Source organism: Condylura cristata, unplaced genomic scaffold, assembly GCF_000260355.1.
Source record: "Condylura cristata isolate star-nosed mole 26May11 unplaced genomic scaffold, ConCri1.0 scaffold00002, whole genome shotgun sequence".
In the NCBI taxonomy this organism is placed as follows: domain Eukaryota; kingdom Metazoa; phylum Chordata; class Mammalia; order Eulipotyphla; family Talpidae; genus Condylura; species Condylura cristata.
In genome coordinates this window covers 62,336,155-62,362,403 of record NW_004567103.1, presented here as the reverse complement: position 1 = coordinate 62,362,403, position 26,249 = coordinate 62,336,155, and the positions used below count along the sequence as shown (strand labels likewise).

Here is a 26,249-nt window from a genome sequence, read left to right as displayed (position 1 = left end):
AGCCTCTAGGTCTTTGGAAAACTAGCAAGCAATATCTACAACAAGAACAAAAATCGCAGTGTTTAAAATTCTTACAAGAGTGACCTTTCTATCATTGGGATTAATTCATCTTTGAGAATTATAAGGTATTAGTTAAACATCAGATCTTTAAATTGTGAACCATTTGACGAGAGTCTTGTGCCTAGAGTAAAATCTGTTTTAGGTGGATGGGTGGATGTAAGGAGATGACAAAGAGGTATATCAACTTGTGAAAACTAAACCCAGAAGCATTTTATTAAGTGAGATCATCTGGTGCCTCACCGGGTACCCTCCACAACCCCCACAGCAGAACTTCTACCTAGGGGGATTCCTGGCAACCTAAGGGGGACTCAAAATTGCCTAAATTCTGTCATCTCTTCACCCTTATCAGTTTAAAAAAATTGATTGCAATGAGTTTTTCTTTATTGCGACTTTTGAAGATCACACATTTAGGGTAGAGGGAGAGTTTTCCTGGGGTGTTACCCCCTACTTTATCTGGTTCTTTCTTTAGGGTATTTATAGATTGGAGAAAAGGTAGGGGATATTTTAGAGGAAATCAGAGGGAAGGCAGAACCCCAAGCTGAAGTTACAGAGACTGTAGGAGACCAAGAAATACAGGACCCTGGAATGCAATTAAATTTTAAAAACCCTGTGGAGCTTACACCATCTAAAGAGGATTTTATGTATTCAGAATTACACATGGTGATTTTCAAAGGCTTTTAGAAGGGGATGTTAACTCTGAATGGACGGAGCTGTCACATTTTAAAGTTGTTTTTCATTTTAATCCCCCCATTTTTTGTCTGACATCCAGTGGTGATTCCATTACCTTCTATTGAAGGGAACAAACAGATAAGCCTACATAAAATTGGAAAGGTTAGCTTCTGAAGATGGAGTATATAAGGCAGATTTTCAGCAAAAATATGAAACACTCAACAGTGTTGGTGCTAAGCTTGGCAGGACATGGTTGCAACTGGGCTGAGTGTTCATGCAGCTATTGCTTACAGGCCTGGCTTGAGGAAGGATGGTGTGTGTGTGGGGGGGCGGTGGCTGGCCCATTGTTCAGTGTGTGAGGCTGGGCTGGGCTTGCCCACACCCTGTCCTCACTTTGCCTACTATTTCAGCAAATTCATGCAGTTAGATAGAGGGTTGGGGTGGGGGAGAGACACTTGTTTTTCGTCTGTCCAAAGAGACACCTGGACGCCATCTAAAGCATACAGGCTCCCTGTCTTCCAGCCCTTCTCACCCCACTAGCCAAGCCAGCCAACAGATTTTTAATGCATTGGTGCTCCTGTGAGCTGACAGGTCACCTACTTTCCCATCAGGACACAGTACACAGTACTCAGAAGGTAGAGGACACAACTGTGGCTACAGCAGAATGAGTGTTCAGTGATCAGTGGCCTGGTCTGGCTTCTTTTTTCATATGTGCACCCCATTCACAGGCAGGAAAGTTTCTGAAGAGTATTATATAGGATGCAAAGATAAAAGAGGTGATGAAGTGATGCACTCCTTGCTACTTAAGTCCATCTGGCCCTCCAGCCAGCTAGACCTGGCACCATGTTCTGAGTGGGCATTGTTCTTGTCCAGGACCTGCACCTCAATTGCATTACTCTGCTTTCATCTTCTCTGCCTACATCCTGTGTTTAAGCTCATCTTGAGGGAAGAGCTAAATCTTACTCATCCCTCAAGATTTGGTGTTCCTCAAGGAAGCCATCCATGTTTGAAGGGATTTTTCTGTTTTCTGAATTCTGTTATTGTTTCTCTGCTTCTGTTTTATCGCCTGAAGGATTTGTGTAGTGGGTATTATGTACATGTGTGTTTCATTTGCAAAGGTGAGTAACACAGAAGCAGTGAAGACCTTCACATACACTTACATCCCTCCTCCCACTACATTCTCATCAGAAGAATCAACACCTTATATACACCATATGTCACACTCACCTTATCACACATCCCCCATACCACACACACAATAAACCCACCCCACCACACATCTATACCACATCCATACTGCATAACCCATATCACACATTGCAATACCACACACATCCATGTCACAAACCCCATGCCATACACTTCAACACATACACCGTACACAACACCCTTCCAACACCAGACCCATCAATACTATATACACCCACGTAATAGACGACACACACCCCCCACATGTATAGGCACACACACTGTTTTGCAGGCTCAGTTTACTGAGCATAAACACCCTCCTCACTCTTGAGCTTGTGAGCTAGATCAAGGTTGTAGCCCCTCTGGTAGAGTTGGTCCTCACTTTTGTGATTTTTTTCCCTTCCCCAAATGAATATGTCCTTTGCTCTCATATGAAATAGTTGGGGTAGTTGCGGCAGGGAAACAAAACAGGGAGTGCCTAGATTCTCCTCTAGTTGTGCCTTGGGTCCTCTCCTGACAAAGGCAAACAAAGATTGTCAGTGTTTGTGGAAGCCAACGATCAATTGGAAGGTAAATCTGTTGAAATGAGAGCATCTAAGGAACCAAATTTCAGTCAATTATAATGATTTTGGATTACTAGTCATTCTTTGGCCCTGGACTACTGAGGAAGCAAAAGGATTATGATGAATTATTAAAGAACTTTAGGCTTCCCTGGTGGCGTAAGGTTTTAAGTCTCAGCGCTATGAAGCTATCACTAGCCACTGCACAGGAATTTGATCCCTAGTCAGGAAGCTGTCCCATATGGTGCAGCAGACTGCTCCTGTCTTGCCCACTGCTCCCCTCAGCAGTGTATTTCAGTCAACCTGCCTATTCTGCTCCCCACTCTGTCTCTGGTGAATCCTCTCACAATCCCCCTACCTCTGGCCTACACCCCAGCTCTTGTATGCAAACATAAGTAAATCTTAAAAAAAAAAAAAATAAGGCTCTGGAGAGGTGTGCAGGGAACACTAGGGTTTGGATTATCCAGTGGCGTCGCCACAATTGTCTAGACAGAGATTAGTTTTCACTGGGTATCATTTCTGTCAGCAATTTCCACAATCCATAGCACATGGTCAGTGTTTGAGTTGTTGCATGTTTATGTTGGCCCATTGGTTGTAAAGTTGCTAATATTTGAGACTCAGTCTCACTCATTATGGTGCTGTATGTTAATGATCTGAATAGAAATGTGTTTTCAGACTCTTCAGGTCAAATAGACACTCAGCTGCTTAATGAAAACCTGTAATGAACTGAATAACAGAATACTAATTTACTGTGACTAACTACCTTGTTTATACCATTTAACTTATATTCTACAACTTTGTGCAGTAGATAAGACATGAAATGTCATAGACAGTGAACAAAATACATACGTGCTGGCCACTCCTACCTTAGGGAATATGCATTCAAACTAAAACATCAGTATAAACACACATGATGTCTTGAGCTTCATGCACTGGGGCACACCGAGGAGCTACCCACTTTCCCAGGAGAGGGTGTTTTGCTGATGACCAGATTTATCAGAATTCAACTTTTCTCTTGTTTTTAGTAGAATAGAAGTTCAGCAATCAGGTATGTGAAAATGGATTTGTAATGTAAACTGCTTGTGGGCTGTAGTTAACATCAGAGTTCATGTGAATTCTTGCTTTTGATAACTCAAACATTGTCAACTTGTCAGGGAGAAGATTTGCTTTAAAAAGATTTGATTGGGGAAAACAAAGCAGACCTTCCATGGATTGGGGCAGTTAGGAATAAGGACTTGAATCAAAGCCATGAAGTTTGTTGGGCATCCCTGTAGGATTAAAGGATAAACTGAGTTTTCTGTCGTTCTTTCAATTCCATTTGTTCCTAGAGTTTTATAATGTCATGACAAGCTGGAAATTTCTCTGGGAATACATTTGCTGATCCCTTAGGACATGTAGACTTATGTGTGAGTGTGTGTGCATGTGTGTCTGATGGATTGTTTAACATATAACAGAATTTCAGCGTTCATTTGAGTGTGGGTATAAAGAAGGCTCTGGAAATTTTGTACTTAGGTCCATGGGAAGACCTTTGTTTTAAATACTTTCGAAATCTTTGCCTTCCCTGTTGGCACAGTGTGTTAAAGTGCAGCACAGCACTGAGAAGCTGGCCGAGGCCACTTTGGTGAGTGTTCAGTTTCCATCCCAGATTTCCATCCATGGCACAGCAGACCTCTCCTCTTTTGCCTGCTGTTCCTCTCAGCAGTGTACTTCATCGATCTGCCTGTTCTGCTCCCCACTCTGTCTCTGGTGAATCCTCTCACCCCCCTGCACCTCTGGCCTGTACCCCAGTTATGAATGAATAAATAAATCTTAAAACAAAACAAAACAAAACAAAACTGAAATCTTTAGGAATTGTTTTCGGGCCTTATGGCAAGTTTTTGAAAGTCTTAATAGGTGGCAAATTCTGGATATTAAGAATACAGTTAGTAATTTTTTTTTAAAGATTTATTTATTTATGCATACAGAACTAGGGTACAGGCCAGAGGTGCAGGGGTGGTGATAGGATTTACCAGAGACAGAGTGGGGAGCAGAACAGGCCAATTGATGAAGTACACTGCTAAGGGGAGCAGCAAGCAGGTCAGGAGAGATCTCCCACGCCATTTGGGTCACCTCTGGGGTGGGGATCGAACTCATGTTGAAGTGGCTTTAGCTTCTTAGTGCTGTGCTTTAATCTGCTGTGCCACCAGGGAGGGCCCAGTTAGTATTTTTAGGAATTAAACAGAATTCATTTATCCTACCACCTGTAAGTAAGTTGGAAGTAGAGGGATAAATGTGGCTGGGAACAATAAAAGAATATACCAAAAGTGGGTTTAAGTTTTGGAAACAGTCAAAACTCATTCAGGCTGGGAATTACTGATTTTAAAAAGAAATTGACATAACAGATTTTCATGGTTGAATTTTTACAGTGATGCTGAAGGTATTGCTTAGAAATTTTTGAACGATGACACTGCTGAAACTATGGCACTCAGCGCTCAAGGTGATTCTGTTAAAGTCGATGATCTTAGACTTGTTGGTTCTGGTCAGTTTGTGAAAATCAAACCCAGAAACATTTCATATGTTGTAGCGCCCATAACTTCTCTGTCCTCTTGCTTGCCCTGTTCCTGCTTTTCCATCCACATATCCACATTCCACACTGATTTCCTGCCCTGAGTGGTAGCAGCAGGGAAGCCCGTGGAGCTTCAGAACTGCAGAACAGGTGCAGCTTGCTGAGAGCAAGTTGAGTTCCTCTGCTGACTGCTCTGCTGTCCTGTCAGGCGGCTCTCTGAAACTCCCTGGCATGTGAGGTGGCTCTCCAAGGGGGCAGACTGCCACTGTGTGGGCACCCCCGCTGCACGAACCCCAGATGCAGCCCCTCTGTCTCTCACATTTCCCTGCAGCACTCTTGAGCTCCCCTGTGTTTTTCACTCTCTAGGGGAAGCTGCATGACCCTCAGCTCATGGGGATCATCCCCAGGATTGCACACGACATCTTTGACCATATCTATTCCATGGATGAAAACCTGGAGTTTCACATCAAGGTACGTGCTGTGGATTGAGCCCAGGAGAGGAACTGGGCCCCTCATTGCCTTCCTCTTAGTGCACAATGTAAAGCGTGATTTTATCTAATTCAAGGAACATCCCTGAAGTAAGCACAACTACATTTACTATTTAATGATTAAGGAAAAAGTTAGCTAGATTATTTGCTTCTAAGTATGGAGATAAAGTAAAGTCCTTCTTAGCGTGGGAACATGATGGTATATGCCTGTGGGTTTCTGTGGCTATGACTGGAACGTGTAATGAATCAGGTTAGGTCAGCATTTCCCATAGCCTGTTTCATGAAACACAGGCCCCCATATTATCAAAAGGTGGGTGACCAGGGAAAAGGTTTAGGTGGCTAAATGAGAAAAATCTCTGTTGAACAACGATAGATTTATCACCAGCTTACATATACTACTGTGTAATGTAATTCCACAAAAGTGGGTGTACAGTATATTACATCACCCACTTATTTGACTTTGGACATATTATTGCCCTTTGGCGTTTGACAGTCTAGAGTTTTGAGGAGCACATTCAAGAGTCAGGGATAGGAATTCTCCTCATCTTTGTTTTTAAAACCAGAGCTTATGTTCTGGTTTAAATTTGAATTGAAAGAGATTTCTATTCTTTAAACTGCAGCTCTTGATTCATCACTTTTGCTATTAGGGGTACTTTCCTAGGAACTCCTTTGTTTGCTAGTGACTGAAAACCACTTGTTTAGGCAAATAGAGGAAGTTGCTGTAAGATACAGAATCTGATAGCAGGCATGGGGCGGGCTGTGGAGGTGCAGGACGTCTTGCCCTGCTTTCCCTTTTATTTTCTAATTTAAAACAATGAGATGTAATTTACAGACTCTAAAATTCACCAAGAGTATGCAATGGAAAGCTTTTAAATATATTCCCCAAATTGTATTACCATGAGCACTATCCAATTACAGAACATTTTCATCACCCCTCACAAAGAAGCTTCATGCCCTCGACAGCCTGTGTTTCTGCTCTCTCATTTTGTTCCTTATTGCAGACCATCTTTCTCTTTTGGGGAGGGGCAGGGATAGGAGGATAGGGTGGTGAGAAGACAACCCCAGGGCAGCTCCACATCCCCTTGTTTCTAATTATTAATTCCCCAGGAAAGGGGCTGAATGGCCCAGCCCAGAGAATGTGCACACTGGCTCTAGTGTGCACAGAGCTTGCTGGGTCCGCATTTGGGGCTTGGGAAGGGGTTGGCACGGGGTGAGGACAAAGGGGCTGTTCTATAGTAAGACTAAGAGCTGAGCGGGTCAGCTGGGATGCAGATCGGCCTTTGAAGCTGGGACCTTAGTGTTCCTTCATGTGTATCATTTTAGAGAGAAGATGCCAAAGTTCAGAGCCATAACCAGATGGTCAGAGTTCCCTCGCAGTCACTGGCAGAGCTGAGGTTGGACACTTGATCTGACCAGTCCCACAGACAGTACCTTTTTCATTATATTAAACTTCTACTCTTCCTTATTTCTGCTACTCTCCTTTCCTAAATATGAAAAACAAGGCAACAACTCTTAGTCCAATCATAAATTACAACTGGCAAGACATTCTCCTCGCAATTCCCTTTGTCGGCTAAAGCCAGCTTCTGTTCAGTTTAGGAGGCTAAGCCTCCTTGCCCAGGCTTCTTTATATCTGAGGATGCAGAAGCTTGTTGCTTTGATGGAATCAAGATTTAGGAGCTTAGTGCATCTTTAAGGCTGTTTGCATTTAAATACCTTAAAATACTGGTGGGTTCTTATGGGATAATCCTGGAGTAAGATGTTAAACCAATTACTGCCCTCAAAATAGGGTCCTTTATTAGAATCGTGTTAAGATAAAAATGTAGCAGCCTGAAGGGGGAGGAGAGAAGAACTCCCAAGCCTCCAGGGCTGACTCCTACAGTCTGGCTTCCTTTGCATTTGCAGTCTGTGCTCACTTATTTCATAAGTAATAATTGCAACTGGGCATGTTCGCTGTGACTACTTTGTATATTTTAAGGTGAATAATGGCAGGTTTAATCAAGAAAAAGAAGCTTGATTAAGGCAATATGGCAAATCTGTTCCTTAATTGATTCCCATGGTGGCTTTAAACATTATTTCTGAGCATGCTATTTCTTAATGTCAGACAATGCCTATTTATTTCTCTTCCACCTGGCCTCATAAAGAATTCGATGGCAGAACGGTAACAAAACAAAGCCCCTTCCAACCAAGCAGAATGCTATGTGAATAGGATTATAATGACAATTGCTAACACCTAGAGCATGACTGTTTAAGTATAAATACTTTTCGTTGTCATCTATGTTTAAAATCTCAAGGAAAACGGAAAAGTCTTAAAGAAAACTCACAAATAAACAGAATGAGTTGTAACCAGGGCTGCACTGGCTGCAGAAGGTCTGGTTTAGCAACATCTGAGAGGCCAAACACACCCTTAGGATCCTGGTCACTCCGGGGCAGTGGGTCTTTGGAAGGGCAGTCATAGTGTCTGTGGTAGATGAGGCTGAGTGTTGGGGGGCGTCTGACAGGCCTTTGGAGGCAGGGGTTGTGGGAGTGATGGAATCAGATTCCAGGGCTGGAAGCCAGGTCTGAGACTCGGAAGTTCCAGGCTGAGCCAGATAAAAGATAACGAGCCAGGATTGAGCTGAGTTAGGACTATTGTTGGGTTTGATGGTGAGTCTTCACTGCCCCTAGCTAGAGGCAGAACAGCCACAGCTACAATGTAGGGATGTGTTTTCACATACAGTCACACCCAAGCTTGACAATTTTTTTGAAAATTGACAAAAATTTTTTTGAAAAATTTTTTAATTTTACTTTTTTGTCTGTTCAAATTTTTAAAAATCTTATGAACAAAGAGGAAGAGAAAAGTTGATCTGAGAGAAGGCAAGTGTGGACAGAATGCAGATTCCTAGAGTGAACTTGTCACACGATCAAGTCACAACTGAGGCCTAGGGTCTTAGTTACATGTGAATTACTCTCCCCAAGAGCACCTACCTAAAGTTGGCCTCAGGTGTCAGCAAGCATAGAAGTCACCTGGGGAGTTTAGAAGTCAATTCGTAGGTCCTGCACCTGGAGAACCTGATTCAACATACCAGTGCAAGTGTTCAGGGCTTACAGTTTAAACAAAGGCTCTGAGAGATGCTGATACAGATGGTGCTGGGGCCGAGGCTGTTGAGAATAATTTACTGGAAGGTTTCCTTTCTCTCTTAGAGTCTAAATTGTGTTTTACAAAATTATACTTTGTTCAGGTCCTTCCTGGACTCTCCAAGACTTCTTAGACTCGCCAGCACCAGTTCTCTTCTGTTTACCTTTCTGAGTTCTCTGAGTTCCAGGCATTTATACCCTCACCCTCTCCCCACGCTTGCATCATGCTCTTCCCTCATCGCATGAGGCTGTCAGTGGCATGTGTAAGGTGAAGCCGACTGCTCGACTGTTTTTTTACAATTACTTGCACACTTGCACAGGATGTTTTTTGTTGCCGCCGTTGTCACATCTGGAAGTTTGTTTGCTGATCCTGTAAGGGAAAAGCTAGACTTCCCCTCTAAGTGGTAATTTAGCACCTGAGGCACACGTGTTGTAAATAAGAGTTAAATGGAGCCATAGGCAGCTGCGATGTGTGGGGATGGAGGTCGGGACCCACAGAGCAAGCGGATGAGGCAGAAAGCAGGAGAATCCAGGAATGCTGCCTGGAGTCTGCTCCAGGCAGACTCTTCTCATTCTTCTTAGCCGTGCATGCCAAAAGCTTCTGTAAGTTCTAGTAATGACATTTTGGAAATACAGCATGATGTGTCTGTTTCAAACTTGATTTGTTTTTAACCAGGTTTCCTATTTTGAGATCTACTTGGACAAAATCAGGGACCTACTTGATGGTGAGTGACCTGAATGCTGGTCTTCAATTTATTGTTTAACAAAAGTTCAGGGAAGTTGCATGATTTGTAGAACTTCTGCTGAAGGTATTAATGAAGTTTAATAGAGATATTCTGCTGCTTTCATTCTGTCAGCTTATTCTTAGCCAAGACTCAGACTTGCATTTTTAGTTAATCTGTTTATTCTCAGCCAAGACTCAAACCTGGGTTTTTGAAAAATCTAATCTAAGAGATTAGATTTGCCTGTCTCCTGTAACAATTTCTATTTTCCTCCATTACAGGGTCTTTAACTTTTCTTTTCTCTTCTTCTTTGCATGTCATCATTATCAACTCTGTAGTATCTAAGACAAACTTGGCTGTTCATGAAGATAAAAATAGAGTCCCGTATGTAAAGGTATGAGGATACTTGATGGTATGATGTATTTCTCTCCAGCCACTGTCATTGAAATTATTACATAAGATGCCCAGAATATTACCTAGTTATATTAGGTAATACAAAGGTAAACTACCCATTTACCTTTCTGAACTCTCTTAGTTCCAAGCATTACTGCCCTTAGCAATAATATGCCCACAAAGCACTCACAGGTATTTAGTCCTATCTTCTTAAATTTAATATTCATCTGATTAAAAAAAAACCTTTAATTTCTTAAATTGTATCTCCCTATGTAAGTGTGCCAGAGATGCTTGATTACATAAGGTCAGAATTACAGAAATGGGCAGACACTTGTTATTCACACTGAATTGTATTGAATGCAGTTCTGTAGGGGAAACATCCCCATAGCATTATGTTTAGAACTTCGAGTGCTTAATTGAAGTTGGTTTTTAGAGTGGTAAGTAAATAAATAAGTAATGAATACATAAATATGGAAAGTAATGATTTTAATTATTATTTTCTGTGTTCATTGCTGTTGAATATAAATATGTCCTTAAAAATTCCTTTATGGTTTACTTCCAGATTTGATCAGACTTTTTAATACAGAATTTAAGCAGTATGTAGGCAAAGTTGTTGGATCAACATTACAACTTTTTTTCTTGATCTTACTCTAGAAGAAAAATGGTACAGTGTTTAGCTCATTCAAAATATTCTTACTTTTCAGAGGGACATGGGATCAAAAATGGGGTGGGAAGGATGCCTGGAACTATGGTGATGGCACACGAATGAATTGGTGGTGGGAAGTCTACATGCACAAAATGATAATGATGTAAAAATAAATTAATTAGTTAAAAAAATTCTTGCTTTTCAAATTTTTAATATTGAACCTCAACTGATTGTCTTCTAGGGGTGCACCGAGCGGTTTGTGTCGAGCCCTGAGGAAGTCATGGATGTGATAGATGAAGGCAAAGCAAACCGCCATGTGGCTGTAACAAGTAAGCTTGGTGGTGGTGCTGTTTCCTTTTGTCCTATAACTTAGGATAAGTGTCTGCTTATTAACAAGAAGGGTGAGTTGTAGGGTCCAACTGAATTATGCGTAGGAAGGCACTTGGAAAACGGGGGCTTGTGCAATACAGGTGTATGTAGGCAGATCAAGGGAAATAGTGTCTTCTATAGTCAGAGAAATTCTTGGAAATGTTGAGTGAGACATTTAGCCTAATGGTATCAGCTTAAGCCTGAATACTGGGGAAAACAGACAACCAACCAACAAAGGAGGGGGCGGGGGAGTAACCTACTAAGTTTATTTTAATCATGTTATTACTCAGGCTAAAAATTCAACCAGCAAGTTTTATAAGCCAATCTTACGCATGGAAAGACACCATGTTATATTACTGCCCTCTGCAAAGAGGGAACTCAAGAAGCAGTGCTGGGAGCTTTATTATAAACTTTCTAATGCTGTATCAATAAAAGAAAAAACACCTTCAGATCAGCTTGTTTACCTTGCAGTTCCTTCCTCAGCCTGTGCACACTTCTGGGGAAGCACCAGGGTTTGTCTTAGACACAGACAAATGAGAGTGAGTTCATATGAAGGAAGTGTTCACTTGAAAGAGCTAAGGATTTCTAGGTTGGAGGAGAGAACCAGGAAGTTCATGTAGACAATTCAATATTTCTTAAGATGTTCAGAATATCAGCACTGAGAAAGAGGGTTAATTTGCATGGGTAGGCCACAGAGAGTCACTGAATCTGTCAGGAGGTAGATTTTGACCTACTTTGAGAAGAACATTCTAACTCTTGTAGCTGCCCCATGTAAAGTCCGCTACTTGGGGAGGAAGTAAGTTCCCTGTATACTGTAGAGGAAATTCAAGTATTCACTGGTTGATTAGTCATATTTGTTAAATCTCTTCCACCCAAAGTTCTGTGACTCAGTGATTCAGACCTGAAAGTTGAATAGATACTCAACATTTTTTCTATTCCCAAAACCTTGTGTGATGATATTCATTTATGCGGCAAATTTCATAGGTGATATTAAGCTTGTATTAAACTCTTGATTCTTTTTGCTTAAAATAAACATAATTGAAAGGATGTAAGAATCCTCTGATAGTAATATATCATTTTTTTAAAAAATAAGATTTATTTACTTATACATACAGAACTGGGGTACAGGCCAGAGGTGCAGGGGTGGTGAGAGGATTCACCAGAGACAGAGCAGGGTGCAGAACAGGCTGACTGATGAAGTACACTACTGAGGGGAGCAGCAGGTGGGTCAGGAGAGATCTGCCATGCCACTTGGGTCACTCCTGGAGCAGAGATGGAACTCATGCTGAAGTGGCTTTAGCTTCTCAGTGCTGTGCTTTAACCCACTGAGCCACCAGGGAGGGCCCTAAAATGTATCTTTTTATAAAGAGGTTATTCACTTGGTTTCTTAAGCTATTCATTGTCACAAATTCTTCATGGCATACCTGACAACTGTCTTAGTCCCCAAGAACTTTTGGTTCAGAATATTGCTATTTTTCTTACTTTGGTAAGGTACTTTTAAAAATTATTGTGAGAAAATATATATAATATAAATAATATAAAATTGATCTTTTTAACCCTTTTTAAGAGTATTAATTCAATGTCATTGAATACATTCACAGTATTGTACAACCTTAACAAATATTTTCAAATCATCCCGAAGTTCTAATTCCATACCCATTGGACAATAACTTCCTATCCACTTCCTAAATCTTGGCAACCACAGTTCTTTTTTTTTTTTTTTAACTCTAAGAATCTAACAACTTATGCAAGTAGAATAATACTGAGTTTATCCTTTTGTGACTTTTAATTTAACACAACGTCTTCAAAGTTCATTCATTGTTGTAGCATGGTCAAAAGTTTCTTCCTTTTTAAGAAAGGTAGGATATTGCGTTTTGTGGAATTTTGTTTATTCATCCTTATATAGACATTTGGGTTGATTTCACCTTATGGATGTTCTTAATCATGCTGCTATGAACACAGGTTAAATCATCTGTCCATTTCTTCCAGTTCTTGTGTATATGTACCTTGAAGGAAATATTTCTACCTTTAATCTTTTGAGGAAATTCCATACTGTTTCATATAACAAGTACCCCATTTTAGAGTTCTACCAATAATGTGTAGAAAAGTTGTGCTTTCTCCATATCCACCACAACAGTTCTTTTTTTTAAAGATTTACTTTATATTTTTATGCATACAAGAGCTTGGAAGTAGGCCAGAGGTGTAGAGGGGGAGCGAACTCACCAGAGACAGTGGGGGATAGCACAGGCCGAGTGACCAAAATACACTGCTGAAGGGAACAGCAGGCAAGACAAGAAAGGTCTGTTGGGCTCTGTGTATTAGCTCCCTGGCATCGGAGATCCAGCTCATGCTGCAGTGGCTGCTGATGGCTTCATAGTGCTGAGGCTTAACCCCTTGTAGCACCAGAGGGCCCACAGCAGTTTTTTATTTTTTATATTTTTGCAATAGTTATCTTAATGATCATCAAATGGTATCTCACTGTGGTTTTGATTTGCATTTCTTTAGTAATGAGTGATGTTCATCATCTTATTGGCCATTTCATATCTTCTTTGGGGAGATGTCTGTTCAAGTCCTTTGCCCATTTTAAGTTGGGCTATTAAGTTGGTTAGTTCAAAATATCATTTCAGTACCTTTTCAGATCTGTGACTTGTAAATAACCATCACCCTCTCATTGTGTAGGTTGCCTTTTCACTTTGTTGATAGTGTCATTTGATGCATGAAAGTTTGTAATTAGTGTACCTGTTTTTCATTCGGTGCATGTACTTCTGGTGTCTAGTCAAGAAATAACTGCCAATTGTAGTGTCATGAAGTTTTTCTCCTATGTTTTCCTCTTAAGGTTTTGTAGTTTTAGCTTTTACAGTTAGATCATTAGTCCTTTTTGAGTTAAGTTTTGTGTGTGGCCTCTCAACCTTGAAATGAAATAGCAAGGTCTTTTACTAATCAAATTGAGTTTATTTGGAAATAGCAGAAGGATTGCAATCAGCTGTGGCAAAACATGGGCTTGCCCAAGGAAGCAGAGAAGGTTGGCTTTTATTAGGTTTTAGGAGGAAATTGGACAGGGCTGTTTTGAACAAAAGTTAATTGAGAGTTTGAGGCTGTGGCCATTTCTCATTGGCTGCAGGTGGCAGGCAGTTTGTTGTTGCTGGGCTGGGACATCTTGTGAGCTGCAAGGGGTAGGTGCTCGAGAGTCTTCCCTTTATAGCTTCAGGACTCCATTTTGAGTCAGGTTTCCTTTACTTAGCTTCACAGGCCTCCTTCATTTTCTTTTTCTCTTCAGATAACCTGGTAAAACGGTTTTAAGAAATGATAACTAGTGGACAGCCACTCTGCTACTTGGTTAACAAAGACTAATGTTGAAAAATATTTTCATTTTCTGTGCCCCATCCTAATAAAACATATTCAGTCTTTGAGATCTTCTATGCACCTTCTATGTGTTATAGAGCAAGTCTTTCCTTAAGAAAAAACAGTAGTACTGATAATCAAAAGACTTGCATGTGTGAAGAAGGTGAGAAATGCATCAGCTGTTAATCTTGATGATAAAGATGGGGGACTAAGTGAGGCAGGAGAGCATGCTGTGAGCTCCAGAAGGAGAAAGTCAGGCTGCAGTAGGATTTGGGGGCTTGGGTGATATAGGCGGAGCTAGGGAATCTCTTATCTTAAACCAGTGACTAAATTTTTAGAATAATTTCTTTGTATTTAAAGACATTTAAGTCTTTCACTTCTAGAATCAGGGTAGTTTTTAAGATGAAACGGTGGCCTCAATTTTTAAAAATGGCTGGACTGACTTAAAAAATGGAACTATTAGACATGATTTGTTGTGCTTTTTACATAAGGGTTTTGCTACCTAAATTTGTGTTCTCTGCAGAGCAGTAAACTATTTTCCTTTTCAGACATGAATGAGCACAGCTCTAGAAGTCACAGTATCTTCCTGATTAATATTAAACAAGAGAATGTAGAGACTGAAAAAAAACTCAGTGGGAAGCTTTATCTAGTTGATTTGGCTGGAAGCGAAAAGGTAATTGGTTCTTTATTTGTATTATCTATAATTTTCCCCCGTTACTTGCTTCAGTGTGCAATGGTATAATTTTTATGCCTTTCTACTCCCTGCTTTTAAGGAGCTTTTAAAGTTTCTGATGTTGTGCCAAGATGTTATTAAATTTAACCTTCGTTTCCCAGCTCTTTCTTTTCTGGTCCTGAAGTTTCGTATTTGCGTCACAGGAGGTATTTTGAATGTCAATGCTGATTTATACCTAACAGGCAATGATGATGACATTAGGTAAATATAAGTGTGAACAGAGCATGGCGAAAGTAGCTGGGCAAATGTAGAGAGACATCATGAACTTGTGAGAAAAGGAAAGATTCCCATGTTGTACAGACTCCCATGTTGTACAGACACAAACAGGGCTTTGCCGTTGGAATCTGCAGGCTGTTTGCTGATAGAAGATCTGGAGCTGGTCTCTCTCTATATTTCCTATTTGCTTTTATAGTAGGCATCGACTGGTGTGTCTAGTGTGGCTCACCTCTCTTATTTTGGTCTTTGAGGTGAGGCCTATAGTCAGTGTTTTTAGCCACATGTCCTGACCCACCTCTGGCTTTGTCCAGGCAGTGTGTTGGCATCTACTCCCTGTCCTTGCCCTCCCAGCCTCACGGCCATTAGAGGTGCCTGCTGCCACACCCTGGCTGGGTACTGCCTCCTTGGGTGATGTCACAGAGCAAGTCCACTTTTATAATGCCATGTGGCCACCCTTACTGCTGACATCGTGTTGTCTCCATCAGGGTTAACTAGCCCTGAAGCACAATCAGTCTCCCGGACTGTGTCATTGATCCCCACTGGCAGCACCCTACCACTGAGTTGCTGTATGCCAAGTTATGGCCCCCAACGCCTGTGTAAGTAATGACCACTGAGACTGGCCTCCTGTACCCTCTATTGGTAAGGCTATGAGCAGAAGCTCACCTGAGTAGTACTGGATGGGAATCTAAAATTTTACTAGTCCATGTTTGTAACTTTAGTTAGATACCCAAAGACCAGGAATCCAGAGCATTTCTAGACTGACTATTGGCAGCCAGGATTTATTTTGCTGCTCCCCTGCATGGGTTCTGCAAAGAATCCAGTGGCCCTTGGCCTTTCTTAAGTTTGCCACTTGCCCTTGAGAGCCTGGAGATTAGTACCGAGACGTAACTGCACAGAAAACTGTCCCCTGCTGCCTGTTCAGGTGGAGGGCAGCTCTCTGCACAGCGCTGGTGGTTATTACTTAGGCTATTTATGAGGCATTTCACATTGTGGCCCTGCTCAGTGTTCCTCCTACTCATATATTAACTTTGCCTTTAATGTGTCCATGAGACTGGATCGGTGTGGGCTCACAGAATAGAGCTCTGGACTTCAGTCTCCGACTTCTCTGGGACCGGCAATTCAACAGCTCTTGAACTCAAATTTCCCTCGTCTGTAAAAGAAAGGTGACAGTATGCATCGTGACTATTTTATGAAGTTAAGACACCCAAATTTGAAACCACTTTAAGTAGCACCATGTGAGTAGATGGCTACTACAGCTAGGCTATTTATCTATGGTAGGAAAGGCCCCTGACCATAACAATGCCAAGAGAGATGAACATTCATGTTATTGACAAACATCCTCCAGGATGTGCATTCATCTCTATTGCTGGGAGTTTCTCCTTTATTTATATTTGAAATCAGTCGTTGTGTAGTTTAAAGTTGTTTCCCTACTTTTTTCTTCAGAGAGCAGCTGTTCAACCTGCATCATTTGTCCAGTCAGCAGAGCTCTGAATCATGTTGAATTCCTCTTTCTTCTTTGCTCTGTAAATGCTACCTGGTGCAAATGCTGTAAATATGAAATTACCAGTAATAACACAGCCGAGGAGCAACTGTGCATTCTTCCTGTGGCTGAAGAGGATGAAAGACAACTTCCTGCATAATCTACATTCTTGACTTTTTATGCTTCGCCTAGTTTTCTTTTTCTCTTTTGGATAATTGTTCCTTTTCCTTGGCTTTGGGAATCACTAGGGAAGGAACAGAGTCTGACAGCCCTCCCCGCTGCCTCTTGTCCGTTGCCTGAAGTTGGAGCTGCTCACTGGGGCTCCAACTGCGTTTTCTCAGAATGCTTCCCTCAGGTGTGCAGACTGTCTGTCTTGGGGCCCCAACGGCTCCCTTGTGACAGCACTTTAGCAGCCTGGTTTCCCTGGGTGGCTGTCCCCCTGGGATGCATCTGCAGTGCCACCACTTGAGGCATGGCAGTCATTCCCTTAAAACCTAATTGAGAGGAAAATGACAACAAGGGAGAAGAAAACCCAGACTTGGGAATGAGGGAAGGTTTTATCAATGTGATTCTACTTTCTTTTTGCATTTCAGGAAGACCCACACCCACCCACTCCCCTTTTCTCTTCCTGTACATTGGAATTTTCTCCTCTGTGCTTTTGTTGTGAAGCTCGCTGTTTTCTCTCTCCTCTGGTAGGTCAGCAAAACCGGTGCCGAGGGAGCTGTTCTCGACGAAGCTAAAAATATCAATAAGTCTTTGTCTGCTCTTGGAAATGTGATCTCTGCTTTGGCAGAAGGGACAGTAAGTGATCTTGTGTCTATGAAGTGATAATATGGGAAGTCATTTTTTTGGCTCCATGTATACTCTCGGGGCCACATCCCCTGAGATTTCTTTGCTGTAGTTTGGACAGAGACAGAGGGAACGCTGACCGTGGACTCCTCACTGGGAGATCCAGTCCAATAAAATGTGTGGATGGTGATGCTAATTTCCTATGACTCGGGCCTCAGATTGGACATTCTGAACTTTGGCAAGATCTAACGGCTGGGCAGCAGGTTTTTATTTCACACGCGTGTCTAAGCCCCATGTGTCCTGCACTGGCTTGCATCTGCTGCTTCTCTAAATGGGCTGTAACAGGCAACACTCTTTCTTTTCTTAAATAGAAAACACACGTGCCATACCGGGACAGCAAGATGACTCGGATTCTTCAGGACTCTCTGGGTGGGAACTGTAGAACCACCATTGTTATATGTTGTTCTCCGTCTGTCTTCAATGAAGCCGAGACTAAGTCAACGCTGATGTTTGGGCAAAGGTGGGTGAGGCTCTCGTTCCCAAGCGCTGTGCCTTGCTCAGGGGTGGGGAGCCAGTCTCAGAAAGGAACGGAGTGATGAGGGGGCAAGGTGACTAAATTTCAGTTTACAGGGCATCTGTGAACCTGAAGCATTGTTTTTTGAGGCCTAAGGAATAATTATGTGTTGCAGTCATGGGCAGGAATGTGTGAATCAAAGATATGATTGTAAACAAACAAAATTCCCACTTAAACATGCAGATGTAATAGTCATTCCATGGAGTGTAACTTTTGTTTCTCATGGAATCAAGTCTTAGTTCCAGTTAGGTTCACTGGAATTCAAGTGTGTAAACCTCAAGATGGTTAACTAGTTGGATCCATTGTAGAGTTGTAGTAAACACAGCAACAGATGACTGTAAAATAGTGGCATAAATGGAAAACAGAATTGGTGAGAAAACCTAAAATTAACCCCTGGGTGGAAGGTACAGAATCAGGTTGGAGAAAAGGAAAGGGGGCAGCCATCTTACTTTCAAAAAGTCCAAATGAGAGTTCCTAGGTTTTCCAAAGTATTAATATGTAGGCAACAGGGACAACTCTGTAATCTTCAAACAACATTCACATGTAGGATAGTTTAGGCCTTCCTTTCTCACCACCCTCCCCATCACACAAGGCCTAACCTTCAATCGCACCCCCTTAATCTTAAGTGTGTAGCCCCACACCCACAGTGCAGCACCTCAGGGGCCCCTTCTGGAGTGGTCAGGCTGATGTGGCTTTGGGTGCACTGGACATCCTCATAGCTCAATGGACTGAACCGGGACCTGAGGGGGAGATGTGGCTTTGGGTGCACTGGACATCCTCATAGCTCAATGGACTGAACCGGGACCTGAGGGGGAGATGTGGCTTTGGGTGCACTGGACATCCTCATAGCTCAATGGACTGAACCGGGACCTGAGGGGGAGATAGAGACTCTACTGCTATTATTCCCTTCACTTCCCAGTAATCTTTGCGGTCTTTAGATAAGTTACCCATTCTTTGTGGGTTTTGGCTGCTTTGTTTCTAAACAGATGCACAGAATGGTGTTTCTGCTTTCTTCCCTGGATTGTGCTGTGTGGTTATGCCTGACAAATAGTTTAGGTGCTGAGAGAAAGGACAGATGGGTGTGGGCATTCTGTATCAAAAATTGTTATGGCTTGTTTAAATTGTATTAAATCCCAGTCATTTCCTGAGTCCCCAAGAGAACATAGAATTACACAGTCATGGCAGCTGTGGGATGTATAAGTAAATAATACTATGTTGAAATGCTGTAGGACTAATATATCTTTTAAACTGAATTCTAGTTCATTACTTCCTCTCAAATCACTTCCCTGATTAGCCACATGCTTAGGACAGTGGGTGACACTGTATACACCCATTTGTCTCAGGGTCATGGGCTTATCAAGTCTCTGCTTATGGGAAACACAGAGGTCCATAGTGATCATCCTCCTGGCCCTGGCTCCCCATTATGGTCACCCTTGCGTTCTTAAATTTTGGCTTTAGTCCTCTCTGGTGGTGCAGTGGGTTAAAGTGCAGCACTGCAAGCTAGTTATAGCTGCTTCAGTGTGAGTTTGATCCCCAGCCCCAGAGGTGACCCACATGGCACAGCAGACCTCTTCTGTCTCTCTGCTGCTCCCCTCAGCAGTGTACTTTGTTGATCTGCCTGTTCTGCTCCCATTCTGTCTCTGGTGAAGCCTCTCACCCCTCCTACCCCTCTGGCCTGTACCCCAGTTCTATATGCATAAATAAATAAATAAATATTTTTTTAAAATTTCAGCTTTAACAATTTCCTCTGAAGGCAGGTTAGTGTAAACTAACACTAAATGCATTTATAAAGGAAATATTTCTTAAACAAATATTCTTACCTGCAAAGCAAAAATAATCTGAACGTTTGCAGCCAGAGTCATCATTGGGCATTGGGTTTTCCGTGTCAAGATTGCCACTTCAGTGGGTATTTATAGCTGTATATACGGAGAGTTTTAGGTGTAAGACCAAACGGTTATTTATTTCTGATCTTAGCGAGGCCATCAGTTGCAGTGTCATTACCACTAGAACTTTAAGTGCCTAGCATGTGGCAAAATCTTCATAGCAAGTCTACCAGCTAGACATTATTTCCTCTTTGTAAAGAGGATGAAATTGAGGCTTAAGCTTAAAACCATTAGCTACCATATCTGAGACTCCAGAAACCAGTAAGTTACTAAGCCTGTGGGCTGCTATGGGATGGAGAGATTGTATTTGACTTTTGGCATCTTAACATGTGGCTGCTTGTTCAGAAACACAGAGCTCTGTAATCAGTAACTCCAGTTTTTAGGTAAAAGTTCTGCTAGTGACCCATTCTCTCATTTACCTCTCTCTCTCTGACCCTCAGCATCCTCACATGAAGGAAGAGTTATAGTAATGCTGTATTACTATAGGTCCAAGAATTATGGGGGTAAATGAGTGCTTCTGTTTTTACTTCAGATGAGGGCTGGCATGTAATAGGTGGTCAGTAATTCTAAGCTCCCCTTCTGCTTTAACAGTGTTCAACAATCAGACATCTAGAAGCATGAGAAAGTCACATAAATGGGTGGCACTGGACTGAATATAATGTAATTTAAGAAACAGGAGTATAGTATAAAGGACAGGGCCCAGTGAAGTAGAGTTAGAATTAAGTTTCTAGAATGAACAGTAAAGAAATACAGCTGATAATTTGGGATTCCATGAAATAAAATATGTCAATTATATTTTCAAGTGAACTAGGTTGGTCTACTGTCTATCTGTCACCTGGTTACTGGGCTCCATGAGCTCGCGGACTGGGTTCACGACTGGGTTCTCTCAAACACCCAATACAACCCATGAGCATTCGGTGGCCAACAAATAACTGCTTCTCAAGTAAACAAACAGATGTATCTAAAGCTTCATATGTAGGCTTCTTTGGCGCATTAGAACAGCTGCTCAACTGTGACACCGTTATGTACAGAAGTTTGCTTGGTTAGAACAGGTTTGTTTTCCAGTCAATAATTAGGAATATGTGAGGTTTTGTCCCCTTCCCTTTGTCCCTTAGTTAGTTAATGGATTCTTCAAGGACATTTAACCTCTCTACAGGGCCACTACCTACTTTATTGTTAAATATACGCATTGAACCCAATTACACAGCAGACACAAGTCTGAACATCGGATTAGACATGGTATCTGATAGCTAATGAGATTAAGCACTTTGAACTCAGAAAAGACTGCCAGGCACATCCCAAATTCAGTGTAATGAGTGTTCATTATATTCTTGTTGCAGAGGTGGCTGGACCTCAGGGCAGCGTGAGGTTTCTCAGTTATTCCTACGTGATTCTTTCACAGACATGAAGGAAGTCTGTGTTTGTTGCTAGGCTATACTGGATCGATGTGCTGAATAAAATAATAATATGTTCTTTGAAGCAGTAGAAACTTGATAGTCTGCAGGTGCCTGAGGGCAGCCTCCCAAGTCAGCATGCATCAGGATTCTGGATGAGGTACTAGAATTTAAAGGAGAAACATCCCCATGTCTGTTTTTTGGTTTCAGTGAATTTGGGCTTTACTTTTAAGTCAGGCCTGTTTTCCTCAGTCCCCTGAATGCCCAGCATTGTGCTAGCAAAAAAGCCAAAGCCATCTGTAGTGTTCTCAAAGGTCTTTGAATTTAGTGAGGAGGTAACTCCTTCAGACAGCAGAGACAAAAAGCTGAACTCTGGGCAAACAGATACCACTTCCTGCTGTTCAGGCCTAGGCCCTCAAAATTAGAGCTTATTCATTACTTTTTTCCCCTCTTGGCTTTGAGTACTTACCTTTTTTAGTTTTTAATTATTCTATAGCACTCTTCATAAAGGAGTTTTTATAAGTGTTAGAAGTGTGAATTCAAATCACCCAACTATCTTGGAAGCCTGTTTAATGGACCTCGATCTGAGGTGGTAATGGGGAAACGGGAGCACTGAGCACAGACCAGTCAGGTCAGAAGAGGCCTGAATCAGCCCACCTTTGCCACCGAAGGTTTGGGTTGATCCATCAGAAATAATTCGGAGGCTTTATTTGTATGTTGAATGTGGAAGGGAAATTGTCAATTTAGGGAATGTATGTCTTTTCCTGATGTGCACTTGAAAAAAAAAAAACAAACACACCGTCCAGTGGTCAGTTCATGTGGCACCTGGATTAGGCAATGCCTGAGTGCTGAGTCTACAAATTTATGTCACTGGAGTATTTTAACAAGTTACCTGCAAGGTACAAGTGAATGTTTTAGCCAAGGGAGATGCTTGCCTACTCTTCTGAGGAGTCTTCTCACCTTCTGAGGAGAAAGACACAAATCATCCCTGTAGGAAGGCCTGTGACTAGAATACCAAGAGAGTTAATTTTTGCTTTTGGGGGGAGAAATGTACTGTGGTTAACATTTACCATCAGTTGACTTTGAGTTAATTGACATATCTCCATAATAGGAGTAGGCCTCATCCAATCAGTTGAAGGCCTTAAAAGAGCAAAATCTGAGGTCACCTGGAGAAGAAATTCTACCTCAAGATTGCAGCATTAGTTCGTGCTGAGTTTTTAGCCTGCTGTCCTGCTCAAGGTTTCACACTTGCCAGTCCCTGTTCATATAAGCAAATTTCTCTAGATAAATAAATGAAAGAGTGTGCATACATATACATATGTCCGTGTGTGTATACTCTCCATCCATATGTGTATTCTCCATAGACAAGTCCCATCGGTTCTGTTTCCCCTTAGACCCTGTTGAGCAGGACCTTGTTGGGCTGTGTATGCTAGCCCATGGTGGGAGGCCCTGGGTCTCTCCCTTATTCTCACAGCATCTGCAGTACAGAGCACACAGCACAGAAGGTGTGGGACTGGCTTGGCTCTTCGTTCAAAGGCTGGGACAGCAGCCCTCCTCCCTTTCTCCATGGTGTCACTTTTTGTGATTTCAGTTTCCTGTGATCAACTGTGGTCTGAAAATATTATGTCCAATCAGATATTTTGAGAGAGAAAGAAACCACTTTCAGTAACTTTTAGCACGGTGTGTTATAATTGTTCTGTTATTATTGTTGTCTGTGTCTTTTATAAACATTTTCATAGGTAGGAATGCGTAGGAAAAGATGTAGGATTTATAGGTTTTGGTACTATCCATTTGCCAGGCATCTTGGAAAGTGTCCCCCACAGATCAGGGGGTGGGGGACAATGGAACAGGACTATCCTGAACTCCTGGGGAGTATAGGGGGAATGCTGAAAACTAGGGGAAACATGATACCAAGAACAAACAGCTTCCTGTCTCATCCAGAGAGTCCAAAGTAACGAGAAGAATCACCAATGATATACAGCCTGTATCATTTAGGACTGACTGACCAGTAAGTGTGAATATAAGAAATTGCTGAGGAAATAGGAGGGGGTTGAGGTTTATTAGAATGTGGAGTGAAGTGAATTGAGCGGTTGGAGCACTTTTCTTCTTCAACACTGATTTAATTAAAGTGTCAAATTATGAGGCTGCTTATAGAGAATTGCAGCCTCAGTGGAGGTACGCCTGGTGGGCGTCTTAGAAGCCTGCATTTCTGAATGTGTGCACTGTAAATTCAGTGACCTGGACCCAGAGGTGCTGGGGAGGAAATAGTGGAATGCTGGCGGGCAGGGAGAGACTGTCTTCTTTTCTTCAGTGGAATGAATCTAATCAAATCCTCTCCTGACATAACTGTCCCTGTCTGGGCATCTAGTGGGAGATACATCGTGACTTCTGCTCTTTCTGCTGTGCTTGGTCTGTTTCTCGAAGATGGTTAACATTCATTAGCTTTGAAGTCTTTAAAAAGCTTGCCCTTGTTTTCTCCCCTTGGTGAGAAGAGATATAACATCTGGGACAAACCTATATCATATATTATTTAAGTGGTGCTTGGCTCTCTGAAGCAAACCACAACAAAAACCACAAAATAGACACTCTGATAATTGTACCCTCAAGATTTGGCTCATTTGTGTTAAGTGGGTCTTACTGTTAGAGGGAGAATCTTAATTAATCTTAAATTTACCTTAAGTTGCCTTTAATAAGGATTTTGTTCATTGCTATAGATCTAATTTGTGAGATAGGCATTTATTTCTATATACCACTTGCGGGGTTCTTGCTGAAAAACCAGTTGGAAGGTCTTTGGAAATCAAGACCCCAAGACACATCTGATCTCCTTTGTAAGTGATCAGGTCACTGGATTAGTCAACTGTTATCATGATGAATGAGATTGGGCCATGTCAATAAATGAGCAGTAAGTTCACAGTTAGAGGAAGCCTCCTGCGTATGGCTGATTTGGTTTCCTCTATCAGAGATAATGGCCCATGACTGTAAGGCTGAATGATAGCACTATTGCTATACAATTTCAGATTGACACTATTTAAAAACCTGCCTAAATGAGCATTTCTTAACTTCTGCTGTCCTGTTGATTTTGCTTCCTAATAAGCTGCCAGGACGTGTTTTGGAGAGAAGGCTGGGCAGCAGTAAGTGCACATGTCTGTGCATACATGCCTACACAGAACACACAAGCCCTGAATCATGTCCACAGGCAGCTCAGGCTCAGGACCTGTGCCCATTCCTGGTGTTAAACAGAGTCCAGATAGAATGTAATTTCCTTGGTTGCAGCTAGAAAGTATGTGGAAAATACCAAAATAAGGAGTATGAAAGTTGGACAGCATTTGGGTGTGCTCTAAAGTGGACAAGGCAAAAAAAGAGCAGACCGTTACCTGCTCCACAACAGCAACAGACTAAACGTTCCCAAGGAGGGCAGTGAGCACTATGCGGCCAGAGGCAGGCTCACACAGTCTGGCCGTTAGGTTCCTTTATTCTGTTAATTTACAAAGTTCATGGTAAAAAGTAAAGGACCAAAGGTGCCCATATCATTTTATTGTAGTTTTCTTAGGGAAATGAAGGACTGGAAGACTATTTCACTTTGCATGGTTAATTTAAGGATCCTAGTTAGGATTATCTTTGATATATTGAAAAGAAAGCTCTGTGGCTCAGAAATTCAATCTTAGTAGCTCTAGTTTATTTCATGATCTAAAATATATATAGTTACTACTTGTCTCTGACTTGATTTCTTTCTGTGTCACTTTATTTTTCTTGAATATTACATGTTGTGAAGTGCCTACCTTTAAGTGTGCAACAGCAAATTCTTACAATTGTGTATATGTGTATGTATACACACACACACACGTATAACTCTGTGTGTGTAGATGTAAAAATAACTACCTAGCATCTTAGAAACCTTTTTTTTATATCCTGCCAATCAATAACCAACTCTCGAGGGTATCAGCCTGACTTAGCAATATAAATTATTATTGCCATGAAGTAAAATCATACAGGAGTAGTTATATTTGGTTCCATTTATGGAACATTGTGTCTTTGAAATTTATCTGCTTTGTTAGATGTAGTAGTACTTTATTGTTTATGGTTATATAATGTTCTGTTGTATAAATATGGCACTTAATCAACCATTGTTTTGTAATGAATATTTGGATCATTTTAACTAGGGAGCTATCATAAAGAAGTTACTATGACATTGGTTGTCGTAATCTTTTTTAATAGGACTTATTTATTTATGCATATTAGAGCAGAGGTATTGGCAAGAGATGGCAAGGGTCAGTGAGAGGACTCACTAGAGATAGAGTGGGGAACAGTATAGGCAGATTGACAGAAGAGGAGACAGGAGAGTTCTGAATATCAGCTCCCTGGCTGGGATTGAACTCTTGCTGCAGTGGCTACTGACAGCTTCTTAATGCTGAAATTTAACCCCTCGCATACTCAGGGAGGCCCACCTTTTACATCTGTATGTGCAACTCATTTGGAATAGAATATTTTATAAGGTATTGGGGGAGTAGATAATGGTTACCCCCTTGGTACCATGTATTGAAAGGATCTTTTTTCCTACTATACTCTGAGGGCACCTTAGTCATAAATCAGATGGCTATATGATGAAGTGTTGCAGGACAATTTATTCTCTTCTATTCCAACATTTGTGGACTGTCTAAATAGCTTTAATTACTGTGATGCTATATTTAGTGTTGATTCTTTTTTTATAGTTGAGATAACTGGTTAAATAAGTGTCTGTTTCAGGGGTATAAGATTATCTTCTATCTTTGTTATTTAAAACTGTCTTTTTTATTCTTGGCCCTTTTTATTTCTTTTATACATTTTAGAATGAGCTTGTTAATTTCTATACCTGCTTGCAAACTTTGGGGTTTTGATATTGTTTTAAATCTGTAGAACAAGTTGGAGAGAACGAACATCTTTCGCTATCAACATTAAGTGGTTTCTTCATATTCTCCACCTTTAGTGGATGGAGAGGCAAGCTGCTTTGCCTGCTTTCCAATGGAATAAAATCTAGGGTGATGCGATGAGACATGGTTTCCACCATTGTTCCCAGTGCCAAATGTGACCTGGGTCTCAGATCTTCC

General features: G+C 41.5%; 1 protein-coding gene across 2 annotated transcripts in view; it reads left to right on the top strand.

Annotated features, from left to right (window-relative positions):
- Positions 1–26,249, top strand: part of KIF5C (kinesin family member 5C) — a 147,629-nt gene that overhangs the window by 57,304 nt on the left and 64,076 nt on the right. For both annotated transcript variants that reach the window (XM_004674667.2, XM_012727097.1), the window contains exons 4-10: positions 5,389–5,493; positions 9,301–9,349; positions 9,685–9,740; positions 10,627–10,714; positions 14,645–14,769; positions 17,222–17,326; positions 17,686–17,834. In XM_004674667.2, coding sequence (XP_004674724.1) covers positions 5,389–5,493; positions 9,301–9,349; positions 9,685–9,740; positions 10,627–10,714; positions 14,645–14,769; positions 17,222–17,326; positions 17,686–17,834 — 677 coding nt within the window. The remainder of the gene's footprint in view (positions 1–5,388; positions 5,494–9,300; positions 9,350–9,684; positions 9,741–10,626; positions 10,715–14,644; positions 14,770–17,221; positions 17,327–17,685; positions 17,835–26,249) is intronic.